Genomic DNA, 22601 nt, shown 5'->3' with positions numbered 1-22601 from the left:
TCCAGAGCAGGCCGCAACCAGTGGGCAACAAATACCAGCGCCCCTCACAGGGGACCAACTCCCCTTCCTACACAAGGATCTGTACTACTGTCTCTAGGGGGAAAAAAATAATTCAAATGGCCTCCTACGTAATCCCCAAATTTGACATAAGAGCAGCTTTGAGCCTTCAGATGCAGCAAGGAAAAGCTATGGCCGCTTCAGAGGAGGAAGGCCCAGAGCTGCCACCGACCTGCTCCCCTGCAAGCTCTGGGTCCCCAGAGCCCTTCAGCGTCTTAACACTGCAACACAAAACATAACTCACTCTCTTCGAGGGCGTTGCTTTGTTTCAGATCAACACGAAGAGAGAAGGCTGTTGCAAAATTGCGGTCTTAAGTTTTATGTGCATATGTGAACATTTGGGATTAGGTGCAGGCAGGCATGAATGCCTGGAAACCAGTATAAATTATGTGTAGGAGGAAGGTTCAGGTGGTAATTATTCCCTCTCCTCCAACTAAAGATAATTCTGCCTAGCTAGTAAAAATTAAAATGTAGTCCTTCCAGCACGGTGATTAGGGAGCACTAAGTTCCTTTTAAATAATACTCCTTTTACAAGTGATATGGATTACATGTTGCAATTGCCCTTGATCAAAAATGAGTCTAAAGAAAAAAAAATAAATTTATTTTCAGATCAGGGTTTGCACAATCCTACACGTGAGGTAACATTCACAATCCATCAGACAAATGGTAATATTCATCTTATTTAGCATGATTTCTTCTCACTGAACTGCACTTATTTTTAGATTGTAAGAACTACAAACAATATAGTTTCCTCCTGAGAGAATCATGTCCGTGGGCAGAAGTAAAAATAAACTGTATTTTGTCAGTACACTTTACAGTAATTAACACATTGAAACTTCAAATAAGAACCATAAAACCAACCTACTTCATACCTGCCTGCTAGAAGTTCCCAACCTCAGTAACAAGTCTCCTTTTGAAGGACAAGACAATATTACAAGGCACACAGATCACAAACTGCACACTTTTTCCATGTTTCAACGTAGGCTAAACTGAAGAAAAAAATCAAATGCAGGTTTAACATTTTTAAATTCAAAAGCAAATTTACTTAAAAAAAAAAAAAGTCAAAGATAGGGATAGCTGAAAGTTTTCATTGAATACAAAAACTCCTGATTTTAGCAACTTAGAATTTACCTCAAGTAGCAGAGGAGCTTAAAAAACACTGCAGCTTTAAACAAAAATATTGAATGCCACAGCTCATGGTTTAAAAATTTGCCTAGAGCAATCCAAAACATTTGCTCCTATTCCTATCTTCAATATTTGAAGTAATTCATAATAGCATGAGATGCTAATAGTTAGACTTCAAATAAGAATAACAAAATCATTGAATTCTATCAGTCTCATTGTTACTAGCTGCGACAGGGCCTAACGTTTCTTCTGCTTTTTCCGATTGCTTGTGTAAGCAAAATGTGACAGCATCTTTAACATCATACTGAAACAAAGTGCAAATACTGACTTTTAGGAAAGATTATATAATTTTTACAACTAACACGACAGTGCATGCAATAGGTCATTTCAATTCTTTCCATTCTATTTAAGTATTTCTAAGTATTTCTGTATTTCAACTCCAGATTGCAGTAACTAACTACCCCAAAATCTGCATCTGGGGTGTAACAACCCCAAGCAGCGCTACAGGCTGGAAGATGAGTGACTGGAAAGCTGCCTGGCCGAGAAGGACCTGGGAGTATTGGTTGATAGTCGGCTGAATATGAGCCAGCAGTGTGCTCAGGTGGCCAAGAAGGCCAACAGCATCCTGGCTTGCATAAGAAGCAGTGTGGCCAGCAGGTCTAGGGAGGTGATTGTGCCCCTGTACTTGGCTCTGGTGAGGCTGCACCTTGAGTACTGTGTTCAGTTTTGGGCCCCTCGCTACAAGAAGGGCATGGAGGTGCTCGAGAGAGTCCAGAGAAGGGCAACGAAGCTGGTGAGGGGTCTGGAGAACAAGTCTTACGAGGAGCGGCTGAGGGAGCTGGGCTTGTTCAGCCTGGAGAAGAGGAGGCTCAGGGGCGACCTTATCGCTCTCTATAGGTACCTTAAAGGAGGCTGTAGAGAGGTGGGGGTTGGTCTATTCTCCCACGTGCCTGGTGACAGGACGAGGGGGAATGGGCTAAAGTTGCGCCAGGGGAGGTTTAGGTTGGATGTTAGGAAGAACTTCTTTACTGAAAGGGTTGTTAGGCATTGGAATGGGCTGCCCAGGGAGGTGGTTGAGTCGCCATCCCTGGAGGTCTTTAAAAGACGTTTAGATATAGCCCTTAGTGATATGGTTTAGTGGAGGACTTGTTAGTGTTAGGGCAGAGGTTGGACTAGATGATCTTGGAGGTCTCTTCCAACCTAGACGATTCTGTGATTCTGTGAAAATCAAGTACCCAGCTCTGTGGGTAAATCATCCTGATTAAATTAAAAATATCTAGCCTTTAAAAAAAAACAAAAAAACATGCCAATGAAAAAATCCTTTTTGTACACAAGTAGTAGCAAACTAGCTACTCCATGTTTGATTTTTTTTTCCTTTTGTTAACCTTTAAGGTAAAAGAAATACATATCTACCACGTGTGTTAGGAAACACTCATTACTAAGTTAAATTTGGACAGCTAAATTCTCAAAAAACAAGAAATTAACCTGGCAGACAAGTGGAACTCCTTCGTATTATGTATTATAACTAAAGCTTTATGTTGAAACTTGGGTAACTATGTTTTCATGTACATCTATGTACACATCTATAAGGCACTAAATTCACTTTATGCTCTGTAGTGATTTATAGGTACTTGTCATATGACTGATTAAGGTTCTATCAATCTAAAGAGAGTAAAACAAAATACACGTATATCCAAGGTTTTAAAAACCCTGCTGCAAGATGACATATTGAAAGTCATTATGGACTACACGTGAAAAAGGCGAAAGACAAGACCGTATGCTAGCTTTAATTATAACTTTCTGAAGCGAATACTTAACCACATATATAAAGTGTATATAACTGTATATAAAGTGATATACATACCCCCAGCTAGAGTTAGAGAGAGACCACGTTCTGTTTACTGAATGTATAAAATAGTACTTAAGCATTAATAAAGTCATCCACAAACACAGCACACTATACAGTTAATCTAATTTATGCTAAAAACATCTGATTTATATTGCTATAATCTACAGGGGTTTTGTAACCAATTTTGCCAAGACTTGCACATGTTCTCTTAATACTCTGCTTGCCATTGGGAAATTTCTGTTCATTCTGTTTCATCAGTACAATGATTTCCATTTCAACCAGCATGTAGATACAATCGTTAAAAACTCATTTATGAGTAAGCAACAGTAATTTCTTGTGTTACAGAGTTCAAGAGCAAGATATATCATCTGAAAAATACCACACAATATTCTAGCATAAACACCATCAATATGCAGTACTTCCACATTTGAGATTTCTTATCTATTACACCCACAAAGAAGATCTAAAAGTGCTAGGAACAAAATGTTTTATAAGTATACAAATTATACACGTTCATTTCATTAAGAACAGAATGAGATACGCAGGGATTTCTGAATGGCATATTCAATAGAAAACAGATTTATTCCACTTGCTTCTTGAAGAAGTATTTTAAAAACTCAAATTAAGGCTCACAATGTAATTAGAAAAAAATCATGTACCGAAATAACAGTACTACCTCTACTTGCTACTCCTAGTGATCTTGCTTTAGCAATGCAAGTCTATTGCAATCAGTAATTTTCAATTTCAGTAACAGCTACCTCCTTATGTAAAACTGTACTATAAAGAACTTCTGGTATTGCAATAATTTCCTTATTAATTAAATATTTAGCACAAAGGAAAGCACATTTCATGTATTTAATAAACGAAATTAATTGATTTTAGCAAGCTCTCTATAGAATTCTGAAATTGAGAGATTTAACTGTATAAGCTAAAGAAAGGTACTATTTCTTTTTCATGGCACCTGGATTCTTGCTTATTACCAGGAAAAATGATAGGTCAGAAATAACCAAGTTCAGTAATCAAGACTAAAAAGTGACATCATTCCAGTATCTAAATGCAGCAGCAGATTTCTGCACACACATACACACACCCCTGCAATCTTATGTACAAAGTAAATAAGCAGTGAATAAAACTTTTTAAAAGAGCACGAGAGTGCAAAAAAGTGTTAAATTCATTTTGCATTTGAAGAACTGAAGATTATTTCACTGTCTCTGGAAGACATCTACAGCATCTGAGATGTTACTGCCTCTATTTTCTACTCCACTTTGCTGAAGATTATTGCCCATTTGACAAGGACAACAGGGAAAGAAAAAAAACACACATATGCTAGCTCGTCAGCAGGCACAGTTCATAACCTGCAGATTAGCCTAAACTGACTTTGTCAGTAACCTTCAGCAGAAGGCAGGAGTGATAACAGTTTAAATTGCCTCAGATAAACCTGTCAAAGATCATGAATCAGCTCACCAGAGAGACTAAGTGATTTGCCCAATGTCATATATTCAATTTAAGAGCTGGGACTTAGCAGTATCTGTGTTAGTCTTAACTACAAGATACTGCTCATTAACACATTTTACTATTGAGGGCAAAAAATGAAGTTTCTGAATTCACCCTGTACTTTTCAGGTTTTTATAAGTGATTCCCACTTTTCTTTTCCATAATGTATAACTCTGCCAAAAATACAAAAAGCTAGAAAACTCCACAGCTTATGTAGAACACTACCTCTTGCAAAACCAGATTTTTACCTAATTCACAGACTGCTGTATTTTCATATGGCTGGGCTAGGAAGCAACCTTGACAGTATGAATCTGAATTGCTGTACTATTAGATTCACTCTAAAGACATCATACAAGGTCATCTCATACAGCATATTCAATTGGAGTTGATCATTTTTCCCCAAAGCAATACATTTCTTTTGCCTTTCTTTTCAAAAATATGAGTCAATCAGCAAAGGAAAGAAAACTGAGAAACAGAACCCAAAAAAGAAGCAATAACCTTAGCAGAAAATAAACAGAGCTAAGCTGTACAGCTACCCTCAAAGTTTCCTGGACACAGCAATGGCCACAGATTGACTTTCCTTGGTATTTCTCTTTTCACCTGCCCACAAAATCAAATTTTTTTTTTGTTTTCTGATAAACAGACAAAACTACCTTATTTCATGACATAATATTTTGTGACTTGCCCCCCAAATAAACCACATTTATTCAGTAGTCGTACTTGACCTTACCACAGTAAAAGTATATTGCAGATAATGATTCATCTATATTGCTCATCTCAAACAGCGAAAGAAGACTAGAAGAAAGAACTGTATAAAGTTCCCAACCACTACAGAAGGATCCCACAAGTCCATAAAACCAAAAGTATGGAAGAAAACTGCTGAGACAGTAGGAAATAAAAGTTTGGAGGACAGATAATGTATTAAGAGGTACCTCGTATTTAACATTGGTTCAACACATAGATATACCAATATTTATGAATGTATGGATACACTGACTACTGCCTGTGACTATACTGATAGCGTTGCTGTGTTTGCACATTCACACACTGAAGTGAATACAGCTTTTTAATACAACCTGTCATTTGTCTGCAAGGAAATAATGGGCTTCAATCATAACTCTGAAAACACCACCTTATTTTCACAGCTTGCTATAGCTACCGCAGTTGACAGTGAGATAAACTACTCCGATAAAGTTTTAGCAGAGAAGGAAAGTTGCATACTACTCAGTTTTTGAAATGCATCCTGATTACAGGACTTGTGAATCAGATTCATTCCAATTTCCTTTGCTCCGTTCAAATATGCTTGTTCACAACTATGACTAGGAAGGAGAAATCATCAACAGGGAAAAAAATAACAGGAAAAAATGGCTAGTGTTAAAAGAAGATATATTCCTAAGTGAAACTAACAGAATTTCTTGTCCCTCTCCTCCCTGAAACTTAGCGATACTTGCAACATCTCTTTTAGAAAGAAATACAGCTTACTATGATGTATCCACCAAGTGAATTGCTAGTAAGAAAATAGCAATTCTTAATTGGTAATACTTTACCGTGCCTTTTAAACAGTTGTGTACAGTACCTGTACACTGAAAGTATTCTTCAGTATCTTTACTCTACTTAAAGAAAACAGGAAATATTTGTCACAGCAGAAATTAATGCTTTTCTAATCTTACTGTTGAAGTCACACATTTTTAAGAGACACATATAAGATGTAACAGACCTGGAATCTTGATGGATCTGTCGGCTCCTTCATTTTCATACCACCTAGGACTGCAATATAATCTGTTGTTTTAGGTTCCTTCATCTACATCTTAATTTATAAATGAGACTATTCCATTCAAAATTGAGAAGGCAATACACAGTTGATCACTGCCAAACCCCAGAATAATTTCAGGGCAGGAATTGCAGAATAGCTCATAATTCATTTCCCGGTAATTTTCCAAGCCATCTCCAAGTCAGAAATGTTACTAAAAAAACACTTTCTACACTAGGAAAATTAACTATGTTATAAAGAATCTCAAAACATACCTATGTTTTTTTTTGTTTACCTCATACTGAAAACTCCTTTGCCCCGTTTGTCCAACACTCAGTGTGCAGCAGCAGTTAAAAGGTACTCATTGTCCAAAGCTAAAGACTATTTCCTCTGTCAACAGGGCATGAACAGAGATCTCTATTTCACCCAAATGTATTTTCTTAACTGCTTCTTAAAATAAAAAGGCAGGAAAATTTCAGCACAAAGATAACCTTAGGTCTAACAGTAGCATCAAAACGCAATGACCCCCCTATTTTTAAAACCATGATTAACAAGAACAGGAAAATCTGAGGAAATTTGTTATTTTGCTTGAAGATTTGTATTTTCCCTTCTACTTCTACTTCCCCTAAGCTCTCAAAGCTTCTGGCGCAACAGATTTTGTTTTCAAGGGATTTCTCCCTCACATGATTTGTAAGGAAGCTGAATACCAACAGTAGCATGGGGCTGCTTCTTTGCCAGTGAGTACTTAATCTCACATTATATTACGTAACATTATTATCCTGTGTGGATTTTTCTTAAAGTTTACATAAAAATACAACATTTTAGGTCAATTTTGAACACCGAAACTCAAAGTCACTGTTGAATGCAGTGTCGATCAGATAATAGAAGTTAGCTTACAAAATTAAGGCAGTAAGGTGATTGGAGGCAATTCTTGTTCACTCAATCAAAATGCTGGCACCTCTTTTTCTTCCTCCTTCAATTTGAGTTAATCAGACTGATTTTCATTTGGGAAATCAGCTTGTTTTCTTAAAACGGTGCCCTCTAAAGTCATCAGCATGTTTTTAAGAAGGAAAGAATACAAACAAATAAAAACCTTTAAAAAAACAACAAAAATACGTTTCTCACTGTAAATGAAAACCTTAACATAAAAGTGATTTGATTACATTTGACCTAATATATAGAGATATATACACACACATATAAACCAGCAAAGTACTCCGCCTACAGAGGATCTTTAGCTAAGGCTGTTCTGTGCTGTTGCACCTGATTTTAAGTTTTTCTGTTTACAAACCTCCATTTTACCTTTGAGAAACTAAGAAAAAGTATACCACCCCTCATGATGATTCAGAGGCATTTTTCATCAAACAATACTAAATATATCAGGTCTTCTTGGATCAGAAATATATAGCAGCCCTCCTTTTCCAGGTAGCCCCTGTACATGTTGGTTTTTGTTTGTTCTTTTACTGATCTTTTGGAATGGAATAAATGAGATTTGTTCTTTGGGGCATGACCTAAAGAGAGGGTGGGGAGTCCTTACAACTCTCCAGCCTAGAGGTAGGGGGGTAGCACCCACCCCAAGAAGCAGAAGCCAACGGGTCTACAGGTCCTCAAATTGAAGATAAAAGATCACTGTATTCTGGCAAGTACGCAAGTCACTGAAATCCTGGGTGGGCTTCTGTTGTCGTTTGAAGTGCTCAGAGAACCCAATTTGACGTAGCCTACCTGAGCTCTGAGGAAAAGGCTGCAACAGCAGGTTTCTGTGGCACCACGGCGTGTGCGATAAACATCTGTCTGCTGCAGAGGACGCGCCTAAAATTAGTTTCAGAAAATAGCATTTAAATTAAGATCTCCCACCAATAGTTCTTGTGGGAAGCATATTGAATTTTAACAAAAGCAAGTGTGGGGCCAGGCTTACATTAATTGAGCCTTATCGTTAAATCTACTACTATTAACTCTATGCTAACAAAGGCTTTACTGCTTATTAACAGCTTTTTCTCATCTCAGCAATGTATTAAATGAAGAGAGAGATGCACAGCTAACTTTTACTGTCAAAGTGCTAGAGGCTACATTTAGTTTTTGATAGTCGCAGCAGTATCGACATAATGTGGTGGCACGCTTCACTCGGTGTTATCTTTATGAACTGAAATATCCAGGCACTAAAACCACAGAGGAAAATGCCGGTGGATCAGCTTCGCGTTTAGTGCCCATTCGAGGATAACTCACTTTAGAGAAGTTTCCAGCATGACTTCACTGACAGCAAGAATTTATCCTCCTAATATTGGCACTCTTGGTCTAAACAGCATGTAAAGCAGAGTGGTGATGCAAGCTGGACTCCAGTGGGTTTTTTCAGCACCCCCACTGCCCCAAAAAAAGAGAAAACAGCCCGGGTCATACACTGCTAATAACCTTGGCAGCACACTCCTCTGCTTCTACCACTGCCAATACTAATGAAACAAAACTAGGCGCAAGAGATTTCTTAGAAACTTGGTGTTAATGCAGCCTGGCTGGAACGATCAGTAATGCTTGTACTAATTATCCCTGAGTAGATTAGACCACAGAGTGCCAAGCCAGCCCAACAGCCTTTTCTGTGCATGCTCTGCTTGGTGACCACGCTTCTCAGTTCAGAGTGATAGGAAAAGGTTGACACCAACACAAACAGGAACGAGTTTGGTAAGACAATCACCACTGTAGCACCTTGAAGACAAGAGCGATTAAGAAAATAAGATCAAGCAATACTTCAAAGTAATGTACATTAAAAGAAAAAAAATCAAACAATACATAAGAAGTATGTATATGAGACAAACTGAAATACACCCATCAAAATCCCAATTTTGCTTTTTATTTGAAACGATGCAAATTACTCTATTGCATAGAGTAAATGAAGAATACGAAAAAGAGAACAAAGGGATGATCTCTACAAAACAGCAGTTCAGTTTTCTAGTGCCAGCCCTTTATACAGCATATTACAGGGGTTTTTATGGCGTCATATGCATGTGTAAAGCAGGAGAGTTACACTTCATCTAGAGCAGAAAGGTGAGTATGCACTTCTAGTTCTCAGTAATACTACATTTGTACAGCCTCTGTTGTTCCCTTGCCTAGGAGGTAGAAGACCGTGGTTCTATTTTGCTTTTCTAAAAAGGACACAAAAGAATATTATAGTATTATATGGCTTAGTGATTCATTTTAAATACAGATTCATTACTTAGGGTTTCAAACAGTTTGCATGACAACCTAAAACTTGGAAAACTTACTTATTTTTTCTACCACCTAGAAAGAAGATTAATCACTAATTTCTTATAAGGAAAAAAATTGAATTGGAAAGAGCAAAAGGCTAGATACACTGTACAAGGTCGTATGAAAAACTGAGGTCCACATGTATCTCAATGCAATTTGCAGGTTATTATTTTTAAAGGAATAAAATTACACTAAAATTACTATTTTTGCTGTTTTTCTTTCAAAATCAATAATTCTCATGAGATGATAGAGATGTAGCTATTCAAAGTTATATGTGCTTCTAAAACTGCCTTTTTTTAAGGTGAATTAACTAGTGAAAAAAATCTTAATTTATGCTTCCAGAAATATTAGTTTCTTTAAAGAAAAATATGCTTCGACATATGAAAGTTTATTTCAAGAGATACTATTTTCTCCTTAGAAACAGAAGTCAGTAACAAACTATTTTCTCCTGAATTAATCTCACCTTTACATTAGAGAGGAAAATGAGAAAATTCTCACAGCTAAATCAACATAAACAACAAGTGATGCATCCCCATTTGATAGTCAAAAATTAGGGGAAAATTACACCTCAAGACATACTTAATTTTGTCCTTTCTAGACAAAATATAAGATCAGAATCATTTCATCTCCCTCCCTACCCCCCCCCCCCCCCCCCCAAAAAAAAAAGGCTATTTCCATACAGACTGTCAATTGTACCTGCAATCCTTTCTCCTTCACCCAGGAAGGAGAAGGATTCATGCACTCACGAGGATGTGGAGACCTCAGGTTCAGCTCCTCTTCTCCCCAGGACAATTGTACAAACTACTGTGAGCGTGCATCTCACCACGGATTTCCCTTAACCTCTCTTACAGCACTGAAAGGAACAACAAAACAATTCTCTGGCTTAACGACCCAAGCGCTCGCTTGGGATGCGGACAGTTGGGTTTTAATCCTTTTTCCAGTGGATGTTTTATTTTCCCAGAGTGGAACAACTTCAGCTGCAAAAAGAGACACTGAAAGTCCACGTAACTAAGCTACTACGATCACCAGCATAAATCTTCATGGGAAGTTAAATACCGAACCAAAGATTGAATTACCTTGATTAAGGTGATTCATTTAAGGCAGATTTAATGCTTACTGACACAATGACAAAACAGAAAAAACACAGGACTTCCATATCCACTCCTGCTTGTTCCAGTGCCTTTTAAAAACACTGCATGCAGAGAAAAACAAAAAGCATAGAGATAAATGCAAAGTATTTATTACCCCTAGACCTGAATGGCTAGCCAGTGTTTGTAGGTCCTTGCTGGCTAACCTCCAGAAGTTGTCTTAGAAAGACAAAATGAGAATGTAATACACTGTTTACCAAGAACATGCATAAAAATCACGATTCCCTGAGAACAACTCGACCGAACAGCAGCACGCATACCTTACACTTGCTAGGCTTAGCCAGCAAGCCCCGCGCTCTCTGGAGCTTTCTCTGTTGCCTTTCTGGTTCATGCTCACCACTGCTCTTCCCCCCCCCCCCCCCCCCCCCCCCCAGATAAATCTTTTCTTTTCTCCCTCAGGCACTAATCAATGACCCAGCCCTGGTATCTTTATGGTCAGTTTTACCAGTCCTCATAGGGTATTTTCCCCCGTTCCGGACTTACTAGGCTGATCAGCATTGCCTGAGCAGCAGCTGCTATTGTTTCAGCTACCACAGAAACTCTAAGACCAGCATCCCTTTAGTGAAGGATATCTACTACGTTTGTTAATTTTTACCAGATCTGTTTTCATGGAAGCCATTAACACTCCTCTGTATTCCAACAGTATAATTTCCAATGTATATTTTAATAACAAAGTTCAATACTGCCTTTATAATTCACAAGGTCTTGTAGCTAGAGAAAAAAAAATACAGCAAGTATTTATGTAAGACCACTTCGGACAGATTTCTTCTAATAAACTTAGTATGCTGAATAGAAGGGGAAAAAAACTGCAAAATGAAAAGACTGCACAAACCAAATGCTATTTCATTCACAGAGCACTGCCTCTAAGACACCCAAATTCATTTACCTTAATAAAAATCAGCTTCCTTCTCTTAAAAAAAAAAAAAAAAGTGCGGTAACAAGTTTGGTAAAAGCTCAGGCTTTTCAGTCAATGAAGTCAGCGCGCTGTGACAGTGGCAATGCCACTTCCATATCAACCCTGTTAAGTGAAGAATTTGGTCTGCCTCCCAAGTCAGAAAGCCCCATTCTGTTACCAGTTTAATCCACTCTGCCTCCTTCCCCAAAGTGAAAGGATGATACAAAAGACTAAGGAAACATGGAAGGAGGGTGAAAGAAAGCACTACCAAATCAGAAGTCAGAAACGAGCTTTTATTATTATTATTATTATTGAAAGTCTCTTTGAAAATCCTTGAAAATCTCTTGAAAATCTCCTTGAAAATCTCTTCTAAAAACAAACAAAAAAGTTATGCTAATCCAGTCAATTCCTCGGATACTAGTCCACCTCTTCCTGTATTCTCTCCTATAATCACTGAATGAAGAATTGAAATTTGTGGTTTTATTAGCCCTATAAGAACTGTGAGAACAGTTTATTACTAATACAATTGCTATTTTTCTTAACCTTGTGAAGAATCTCGAAGTGCTTTAGAGACATGTTAAGTAATCCTCACAGCCCTATCAATCGCAGCTCATACAGGAAGTTCTTCAACCATTTTGAAACTGAAATATTCTAAATGTCATAGCAGATGACACAATATATCAAAATTAAGAATACATGGTATTTTAAAATTTAAATACACATATGTGAAATATAGATGACGTGAGTCAACACAATTCTTCTTGTTCTCACCTACTCAACTCTTCTATAGCAGCTTTTCTATTTTGATGCTCTTCAAAACCTTCCTCAAACGTCAGACCACCTCTTCAAACTTCTGTTCTCCAGCACTCTCTCCTCACCAGGTCTCTAGTTCAATTCCAGTGAGCAAAGAGCCATTTGCTTGATCCAGTTTCCTCCTCCTCTATTTTTCTCAAACATGCTGATCGTTGTATTCTCAATCTACTGCTACAGCTTTCCTTTCATCATAATTCACAATCACTCCACCCCATTATACTTGATCTTTCTGGTCTTTATCACCCATCACCACTGAAATTTCTGCACTTACCAGTCATCTCCTCCCCAAAGCCTTCCCCCATTTTTTCAATGAGATGAGTGATTGCCTTCATGCCTCACATTCCCTGTGTGCTTAGCTCTTATGCTACGCTCTCCAAGTGCAAGTTCACCCTTGGCATCTCCCAGCCCTGGCTTGCACCCCACATCCACTTCCTCTGCTGCTACTTCCACGCTGTGTGAACATGTCTGGCATGGATGCTACAGTGAGGCTGACTTCTTACACTGTAAACTGCTGTGCTTTTTTTTTTGCCCCCTTCCTCTGGCTCTACTACCTCAGCAAGCTTGTTCAAGAGATGGGCACAGCTGAAGTTCAACACGCTTAGAAGAGCCAGAACTGAACAGAAGTAACGTGCAGGCTGCAGTGCTACCCAATACCACAGATCTGCATTAATGCTTTTAAAATCCTGGTCCATGGAACTGATTGTCTGAAAGATTTTCAAAGATAGCTTGTAAAACAACCACAAAGAAGCTTTCAATTTGCATATGCACAAAGGCAATGAAACAAACTATTATTTTTGTTTACCCCATTCTACATTTCAAATATAACCTAATTTTATTGGGCTGTAAACCAGGAATGAAAGCACAGAAGAGAAAACTTCAGGTTTTTTTTCCTCCTAACAAAATAAAAAGTGGTAATTCTTTCAACTTTTCCCTCTAGTTGTAGATAATGTAGTAGTGTGCCTTATACTCAATATAAGTCCAAATCATTATTTCCCAACCTTTCCAAATCCAGTGTAGATATTAACACTTATTTCTGGAAGACCTATATGTCTTCTGAAAGATTATCTATTCATCTACTTATTGACTATCCCTGCCCTGCTTAGACTGAAGATCTAAGAGGATTACAGAACCTGGTGGCATGGCTGAAGGCTTGTTAACTTAATAAGGCTATGGATTTAAAACTGTGTTAAATTAAACAGGTTTTGAAAATGGCTTAGCTCTGCCAGTGTGGATAAGGTTTAAGAGTCTCCTCTCAGATCTTTATCTTGCTCATGAAAAAGATGACCACATCAGTGCCCTGCTAGCTCACACATACAAACAAGTGAAGACCCATGACGAGTTAATTTTCTTGTAGCAAGCTCTGAGCTTCAGAATAAAAGCTTCATCTTTACTACAAGGCATGTTACCAAAGCACACTGAATTCATCCTTGCTGGATTTGTTTAAAATAAGCTTCTAGAATAGCTACGACCTATGTATGCCAAGACAGACTGTCGTCTGATTATCTCTCAATACTTTTCATCTCAACATTTAAATCAGTCAAAAGTGCCTCAGTTTTTCGATGATTTTTGATATAGATAAAATGCAGACTATAACGTAAAGAATTAAGAACATGCTCATGGAGAATAATTGAAGATACTTGTTTCAATTTATTCATTATCAATCCTCTCACACCTCTGTGCAAGACTACATTCCTTCTCTTTCATCCAGAGGCATGAAAGTTGGGTAGGAGTGGGTAATCTTAGTCTGTAACCAGAGATTTTCAAAAGCTTGTCTTGTAGAATTGCAGTTCACACAAGATAAAACAGTGCTTTAGTTCTTCAAAAAGCTTTTAATGTACATGTCTATTTTGAAAGTTCAGGTACTGAGAAAAGAAAGTCAGGAGACGTAACATATACATCTTTTCTTTATAAAAATGAGAACAGAATTACCTCACCTTATTGAAATGCCAGTGATATGAACAAAACTCATTAACAAAAACATACTGCAGACTTAAGGTTGTTGGGTTTGAGTGCTTCAGCTGTTATGAAATTCAATAGAACATTCACTGATGCCTACCTTTCATTTTTGAATGAAAATTTGAAGTTCTGTGCAACACTGGTGGCACTCAGTCACTTGTGAGATGAGGAGAATGATATCTGTATTAATTTTTAAGCACCATTCAAATGCTTGCCTTTGATCAAAATGCATTTATGATTAATAGCATACTTCTCAGCTAGAAATTGTAAAATGATACTTTGTACATTTACAAAAAAGTAAAAATGGACAACCTATATTCAGCTCTGAAGAATCATGCCGATGTGAAAGATGAAAAGAACAATTCAACCACATATCAGAACTTTTATTTCAAAAGCAAAAAAAAAGAACACTACACCCACAAATTTACACCATATTTCTAATTATATGTGGAAGGCATAATATATCAGCCCCGTTTCACACAAAATTACTGTGTGAAAGAAACCGCACAAACATGCGGCAAAGACAATAGTGTACCCATTTTGAGAAGAGACATTCTCATGAGTTCTGTTTCTTATACTTAAGAGTTTAAGTGCTTACAATGTAGATGGAAAGAAAATTAATCAAGGGCTAAATGAGGTAGGCATGCAGACCTAGACAAGAAATTCCATTACTTAAAATTCTGAACAGTTCTTACTCCTATGCTACAGAAACTTGACTTTGGATCATAAAATCACATGCTTGAGTGTCACAAGAAATGTCAAATGAGTGGCAGTCATGAGCTTCTAAGGGTACACGGGTAAATGATTTCCACAATGGATTGCTCGTATGTGCCAAAGCTCATTTTCAGATATCTAGCAGGCTCAGATTCCTACACACTTCGGCAATGGTGTCTGTTTTTTCCCTTCAACTGCAGAGCCCAAACAAGTACATGTACCATGCAGACTGACTTGTCTTTCACGGGCAGAAAGTACACCTCGTGTTCATTACTATAACCAGGAAGCCAGAGAGATGCCCTAGAGAGCTGTGCAAACCGAAAGGAGTATGTCCTTAGCTCTTGCCCAGTCTAATCCCCTCCCAGCAACATCTAATGTTTCACAGCTTAACTCATAGAAGAGACACAGCAGAATGTAAGTTAGTTTGTAAGTGAGAACCCCTAAGAAAATTGAAGCTGATTATGTGGATGCTCTAGAAGAGCATCTTCCCGAGTCCTGACAACTTCCTATCATTTAAGAGGATTCAGAAGAGGAAGAAAAGGCTTAACAGTTTGCCTCTGCGCTGACCAAAACCAGCTAGGGGCTTCAAGCCCAAGCTGTGTACAGCCCTGGCAATATCGATGGGATGAGGACCTGCACGGACCTCAGTGCAGCAAGGCTCTAACTAGGACCAGCCCCGCTGTCCGACAATCAAACAGCTGACTGCTGCCATCTCCCCCTCTGTACCGAAATCTTGTTTGTACAGACAGTGCTATGCCCAAGAGACTTCTGTCAAGACATAATCTTCAACTGCCAGCACTGCCGGGCCAGCATTTGATAGATCGGTAACCAAAAGAGAACAAAGGACTTCTAAAATAACATTACTATTGCCTCCTTGCCTTAAGGCTTCAGTTCCGGACCGCAGACATCGAAGTATAACTGAAGTCCACCAATTACACAAAACTGCAGCACAGCACTCGTAAAGCAGGCATGTCATCTCTAAGAAGCTATCTTTGAAGCTCTTCTGTCAGACAGGTTTTCTTTTTCCCTCTCAAATCTATAGGAAGGTGGAAATCTATAAATAATACGCGCTACATCGCCATTCTTCAGTATTCTGAACACATGCCAGAGCCAAGGCATCTATTAGTTTGTTAAGGCACGTCAGACAGGGTGAAGTGATCTTCACGAGCTGGGAAGGTGAGGAATGAAGCAAGTGCAGATCAGAGTACTTTCTCCGAATGTGCAATTCTCCCACTTCAGGGCTGCTTACTTCCTGAAATTAACCCACCTCACCTCAAAGCAGGCATTCTTGGTCCAAAAAGCTGCTCTTAAAAAGATCCTGGTTTGGTTATATGGAAAGAAATGCAAAGAAATTAACGTAATACAACCAACCCAAGAATTCACTACTTATTTTCTGAGATGAAGCTTTTCTGTCTAACAGAGAGGCATCTGATTGGAACTGAGACACAACAGACGCACGCTTTCCTTTGTGCACACAGGAAAAAGGTGCATGTATGGACAGAGCTGACCAGATGATATTTCAGCTTGAATTACTGAGACATGTTCTTATCCACACTACAGTATGTATATAGTCAGTGATTTAAAGGAGGAGGAAGAAGAAAAAAGTGTTTACAACCGAAGGAAGCTAACCAGTACAGCAGTACTAACCTGTGCCTTATGCTCTTCGTTCATTTAGCAGATAGTCATAAATACCGTGAGTCTCTGCAGTCCAGATACTTAAACAGGGCATTTTCTTTCTTATTACTTATTTTATTGCCCTATGTTTGACACAGTCAAGGATAAGTTCGACATGAGAAGGAAGGAAGATATGTTTCCTTTTCCTTGGAAGTAGTACGCTACATAAGATCAGAGGAGATGACATATTTGAATAAAGGACAACAGCGGAGCCAAAGGAAAGACTGAGGAAGGTGCTAAGCAGATCCTAAGGAGAAGGCACTGCAAAGGGAATTCTGCTGAAAGATAACCATCTCAACACTGAGAGTTCCCGGTTTTATTGTTACAGCAGCGGTTTCAGGCCTGCTGCTCTCTGCAGTACCTATGTGCACATGAAACACAGGTAAGAAGAAATACCATCTGAAAACCATTTTACTCAGGTAAAAGAGGGGAAAAGAAGGATTTCTAGCTGAGCCCCATTATAATCACCCTCCGCAGCTCCTCCTACCTTACACTACACCTATTAAGCCACTGAACAAGCGGCTTTCCAACCACAAAAAGCTGGGCACGATGCAGAGAGAAACACAGCATTAGCACTGCTGTCACTTTTTTTAACCAGACCCCAGACCACCTCTGTAAAGCAACTGGATTAGCATTTGATTCCTATGGTACTAGGAGAAAAATATATTTTTATTCCCCACAAAAAAGACTGGTGCCCTTTACGAGCCCATTAAAAATACAGGCTTTAAACTTGCTTTTTGTGCAGAAGTTTAAGTTCCTTGAACGATCAAAGAGGTAACCTGTAACCCACTGGCAAACTGCAGTGGAGAAAGACACCATTTTATTTCTATAAGCTGTTTTAAACGAATCTACAGAGATGGAAGAATACTAATATTAAACCAGGAAATGAAGGGAAATGGGGAGTCCCCTCTTCCTCCTGAAAACAAAGCCATTACACAGCACCGTCTTCCACTAATATGAAAAAAATAAAAGGACATCAAAAACCAAGTTAAAAGGATTAAGTACCACACTTCAGAACTGGCAATTGGTTTTTTAGTTTTTAAGTAAACCTACTTCAACACCCATTTTTTTTTTTTTTTTAAGTAAAGGGATTACACTAGTTTCTCCCTATTTCACCAAGCAGATTACTGTTAGCTTGCAGTGAAGGATTGCTACCAAGGTTCAAAGTGCAGAATTAAGCATTTCAGTACTACCAGCATCACTCACATCAGACACACTCTTTTCAAAACACACTCAAATCTACACACAAGTTTTCCAGTCGGACACGGAGAAGAACACAACAGCAGCTTCCAGCTATTTTTAAGTGTCTGGCTTTGCTTCAGTGAGGCATTTACTTGACTGCCTATCAAACATCCAAAGACAAAATTAAATCTTTTTAACAACTCAGCACTAGGCACCGGCCCATCGCTGCTACAGGAAATGGATTATGAACAGCTCTTTAGTGATCTGGAAGTCAACTATTTAAAGAGTGAACAGCGGTTATCTACTGACCTCAGCCGAGACTGTGGACCCATTGTAAAACACACCATACATACATCCAAAATAAAAAGTCAATCCATGCCCTGAAGAGTACACAGTTTAACCAGCACGTCAGACAAAGGAGGTACTATCAGTCATATCTGCAGATGGGAAGCAGGCACAAAGACCTCTGCATGACTCTGTGCAAGGTTATAATAGAGGTCTGTGGCAGAGCCAGGAACCAAGCCCGGAAGCCCTGAATCCTACACCCGTGTCTTTAGATGCAGAGACAATTCTTCCCATTGCTTAGCCTCCTCTTTACTTAATTAGTTATCTGCCAGAGGAAACACATTAACGCCATGAGAGGCGGTCTGTTTTCCTTTTAAAATTTAATGGCGATGATAAATATATCTAGCTTAACATAGGATACAAGAGTGTTACAGAGGGGTGATTAAAATTGTACAAACAATTGTAGATGTAAAACCAGAATCTGTTATTTCAAAAAGCGTGAGAGGAACTAAAAGAGCATATACATCATTTAGAGATAATTCAAAACATTTTCTAATGATCGCTCCTGAATACAAACAGGTGCCTACCTCCGCATTCAGCATATGAAAGCTCTTAATTTGAGAAGCTGCACCTTGCTGCTCCTTGCCTTTACAAGAAAGAATACACGCAGGAATGCATAATTAGAACTGAACAGACAACAAAAAAATGGACTTGTAAAAAAGATAAAGGAAGAAGCAAATTGTGCAAATACAGTCTTCAATATCAGGTATCATCAGGTAATGATTTTCTAACCTATGAGCACAAATACCCATCATGAAACTAACGGCCTTAGCAGCACGTTTCCACAGCAGTGTTTTTTGTGAAGCAGCATACTTTATAGCCTGATCTATCATCACAAAACGGGCCTCTCCTAAGAGTACCTGACCAGCATATGTTTACCAACATGACATTTCTAGGCACCAGCTCTTGTTCAGAGCCCAATTAAACACTTGATCCAATCACCTTGGGTGTTGAGTTCAAATATCACTGCTGGGAAAAGAGGACCTAGATCCATCTTTTTTCCTTCTTGGCATTAAAGCTGCTCCAGCAGTTCTCAAGAAAGCCTACTGGACAGCAAATGACCACTGCAGCTGGAGCAGTACAAAAACAGGACTTTAAAATTTTGCTGCTACTTTCCTGGGTTGCACCAGCCTGAGAATGGAAGTGGGGGTTTACAATGCAATACAACACAGCTCAGCATTAGTAGAAACCCAGGGAACAAGCTTCTGTTTGTGGATTTTCCTTTTCTCCTCAGTTTAAAAGAATTTATTGCAAACATCTGAGACATTGGTGGTTCTGAAGGGAAGATGTTTTAGGAATGCACAGAGCTAGAATTTATTAAAGCAGTGAGAAAGCTCCCACAAACATATGAATGAGCATCTGCTACTAGCCTGTAATGTTCCTCTACCTTCTCCTTTCAAGGAGACTTTCAAGTGAGGAAGTCTTGGCTTTCCAGATTAAAAACAAAACAACAAAAAAAAAGAAAAAGCTTTAGGACTTTTCCATTGTCTGCACTGCAAGATTTCTCCATAAGATTTCTCACTGCCATATAGTACAATATACTCAAATTACACCATCAACACTCATTCAGCATAAGCATCAACTCTATTAGGCTTGGCCAATTTTTGAGCTATTCACACTTTTCCTATTGGAAAAGAAAAAATCTTTGAATCCTTTACTTATCTCTTCTGGCCTACGCTTGGTCCAGAAAACAGCTGAAAACATTATGGAAAACAAAAGAAAAACAAAACATTCTCAACAGCGATAAGATTTCAGGCTATCTACACAACCCCACTCTGGATTCTGCTAAGAAGACAGCCCTAACTTCCGAAACTACTTGGACCATAAAGAAACTAGCAGAATCTGTATGTCTTCGACACATACAAATTCAAGAGGGGGGAAGAAAAAATTAAATATGTATCAATTAGAACATTCTTCAACATTTCCTAACTTATGCACACAGCTAAGCTTATGACTCCTGCAATAACCATACCCTTGTGAAACTGCCACAAGGAACTTAAGATAATACCCACTTGACATACTTTGTGGAACTGACAAGATACGTAAGAATAGAAATTTGAAAGCGAGCACCCTCAAGTTTTCATGCATTCTCTTTAAGGAAAGAAGGCTCACGTCATTACACAGCCCCTTCCTTAACAGAGCCCAGTAACTTGCTCCTGACGACCAGACCCAAGCTGATTTAACAGCATGCTGCAGTTCTGACAGCTCTTCCAAACTGTCAACCTAGCTGAAGGTTTTCACAAAAAAAAATTAAAACAAAAAAGTAGTGAATTAGCATCCACACCAAAGGGAAAGCTGCAGCATGAGCTCAACCATTATTTGTTCTCCCAGGCAAGCTGGCTGCTCAGAGCACAAGGGCTGGGCAGGCAGCAAACAGAGTTTCCATCAGGTACAGCACTATGCTGCCTTTGTCCAGCTGGTAGCCAGGGAAAGGTATGGAGGGTTTTCTGCATCAAAACAGAACAGAAAATAAAGAGTTTAAGAACTTGCAGTGAGCAATTGCAGTTGTAGTGGTGAGAGACTATACAAGTTATAGAAAGAAACAGGGTTACTGCAATGGGGGAGATAAAAGGTGCAGGACACGTTAATCCCCGCCAGCCCCCAGCTTCATTACTTCTAAGACACAAGGAACCGTTTGTTTGTTTATTGCCACATGTCACCACGTACACACAGAGAAGGCAATATAGGTAGTACCCTGAAATAACACGGCTGGCAGTTTCATAGTCATTGATACAGTTCAGGAAATCACGCTGCAGTACATGCTGAATTAACCTTGTCTGAAAATTATGGCATCCTCTGAAAGGGCATTTATGAGTTTAGTATTACTTCAGGGTATAACAGAATGTTTATGACTTGACAGCCTTCATCCACATTCACTTCATTTAATGTAACAGCAACTTTCATTTATTCCCCTTCATTGTTTCCCTTCAACAAAATTAGTTTAGGAATTCTGACTCTGCCACTCATCTAGAAACAGATTTTCCTTCCCAGCTCCCAGAGAGAAACTATATTTGAAACCATCTTTAAGGTGTAGTTAACGAAACAAACAGGGCATTCACTTCAACGTTGCCCATTCAATTGGCATTTTGTTTTCTGAACATGTTTTCATAAACCCTTTTCATATAGAAAAGGGAAAAATTGTTCTTATCTCTCCATTCTTATCCCTGAGAGTAGGCTCATGTTCTTCAAAGTACTGGCTTCCTAGTAAAAAAGACTCTGGACAAGACAAACAAAAGATGAGAAGATCATCTTTCCCTGTCTCCCAAAGGAAAGAAGACAGGAGAATGCCTGTGTTACCCTACACAACTTGGAAACCCCAGAAACAACGATGTATTCAGACTTTCTGTAAAATGCTGACGTCTACCCCTAATATACACCAAGTATCAGTTAACTGCATGAGGAATCCACATGGTCACAATCTTAACGGCACGTGGTATAACAGAGCTAATGAATTGAGGCAACATTCCATATGTTATCACTTTCCACTCTGTACAACATCTGGAAATGCAAATGTTGTACAACAGGATATTGTGGAACATTTTTAAAAAGAGAGATAATATTTCATATTCTGTTTCATAATTTTTCTAATAAGACTTTGAGAAACTCCAAAGTGCGCTCATTCACATATGCAGTACGTTGGTACACCAGCAGCCTTTCTGAAGGAGAAGCAGTCTCTGAAAATACGAAGTTATTTACAGAGGTCTACACGATCATAAATAATTAAGTTACATGAACATTTTGCTTTGCTTCAAAAGGAAGGGCTTTTGCAAATGCAAGATATCATAGCAAACTCCTTAAGATTCTGGAAATGACAGGACAGTTTCTGATACTGAAGCTTCCTTACAGGATTTTTTTTTTTTATGGTTTACCTTCTGGAAGAAGAAAAAATACATCATCTCCCCCCCTTACCAATCAGTATATATACACAGAACAAAACTCATTAACAGGATGTGGCATTATCATTATTTATTTATTCTAGAGAAAAGAACCTAATGAGATTACCAAGCAGAGAAAACAATGCGAACTTAAGATGCGTATCTAAGATGTTTGAGACAGATTCTAAACATATAAATACTTCTCAAGACGAATAAGCATAAGGTTTCCTTCATTTGATTTAGTTTACTTACCATTCAGGTATATCTTAAAATAAAGACTAGTCTTGTCAAATGCACATTTAAGCCCTCTCCTTGGAACTTATGATTTTCTTCTTGTGAGGTTTAGAGAAACATCCTAAGTCATTTTGTAATTTTGTTTAATTTTCATGCAGGAATTCAAAAGAGGCAAGAATCCTAAATGGGCAGCAAGATCTTTTAGAGAAGCCAATCTACCTTGTCATTAGACAAAACAAAGAAAGGTCAGTCATCT

General features: G+C 38.5%; 1 protein-coding gene across 8 annotated transcripts in view; it reads right to left on the bottom strand.

Moving 5' to 3' along the window:
* Nucleotides 1-22601, bottom strand: part of SH3RF1 (SH3 domain containing ring finger 1) — a 90525-nt gene that overhangs the window by 66100 nt on the left and 1824 nt on the right. For 7 of the 8 annotated variants that reach the window (XM_083833576.1, XM_083833577.1, XM_083833578.1 and 4 more), the window contains exon 3: nt 7998-8084. The exons of the other annotated variant lie outside the window; for it this stretch is intronic. In XM_083833576.1, the coding sequence (XP_083689702.1) occupies nt 7998-8084 (87 nt within the window). The remainder of the gene's footprint in view (nt 1-7997; nt 8085-22601) is intronic. 8 annotated transcript variants of the gene reach the window in all.

This window comes from Anser anser, assembly GCF_964211835.1.
Source record: "Anser anser genome assembly, chromosome: 4".
In the NCBI taxonomy this organism is placed as follows: domain Eukaryota; kingdom Metazoa; phylum Chordata; class Aves; order Anseriformes; family Anatidae; genus Anser; species Anser anser.
This window is presented reverse-complemented; position numbering and strand designations above follow the sequence as displayed.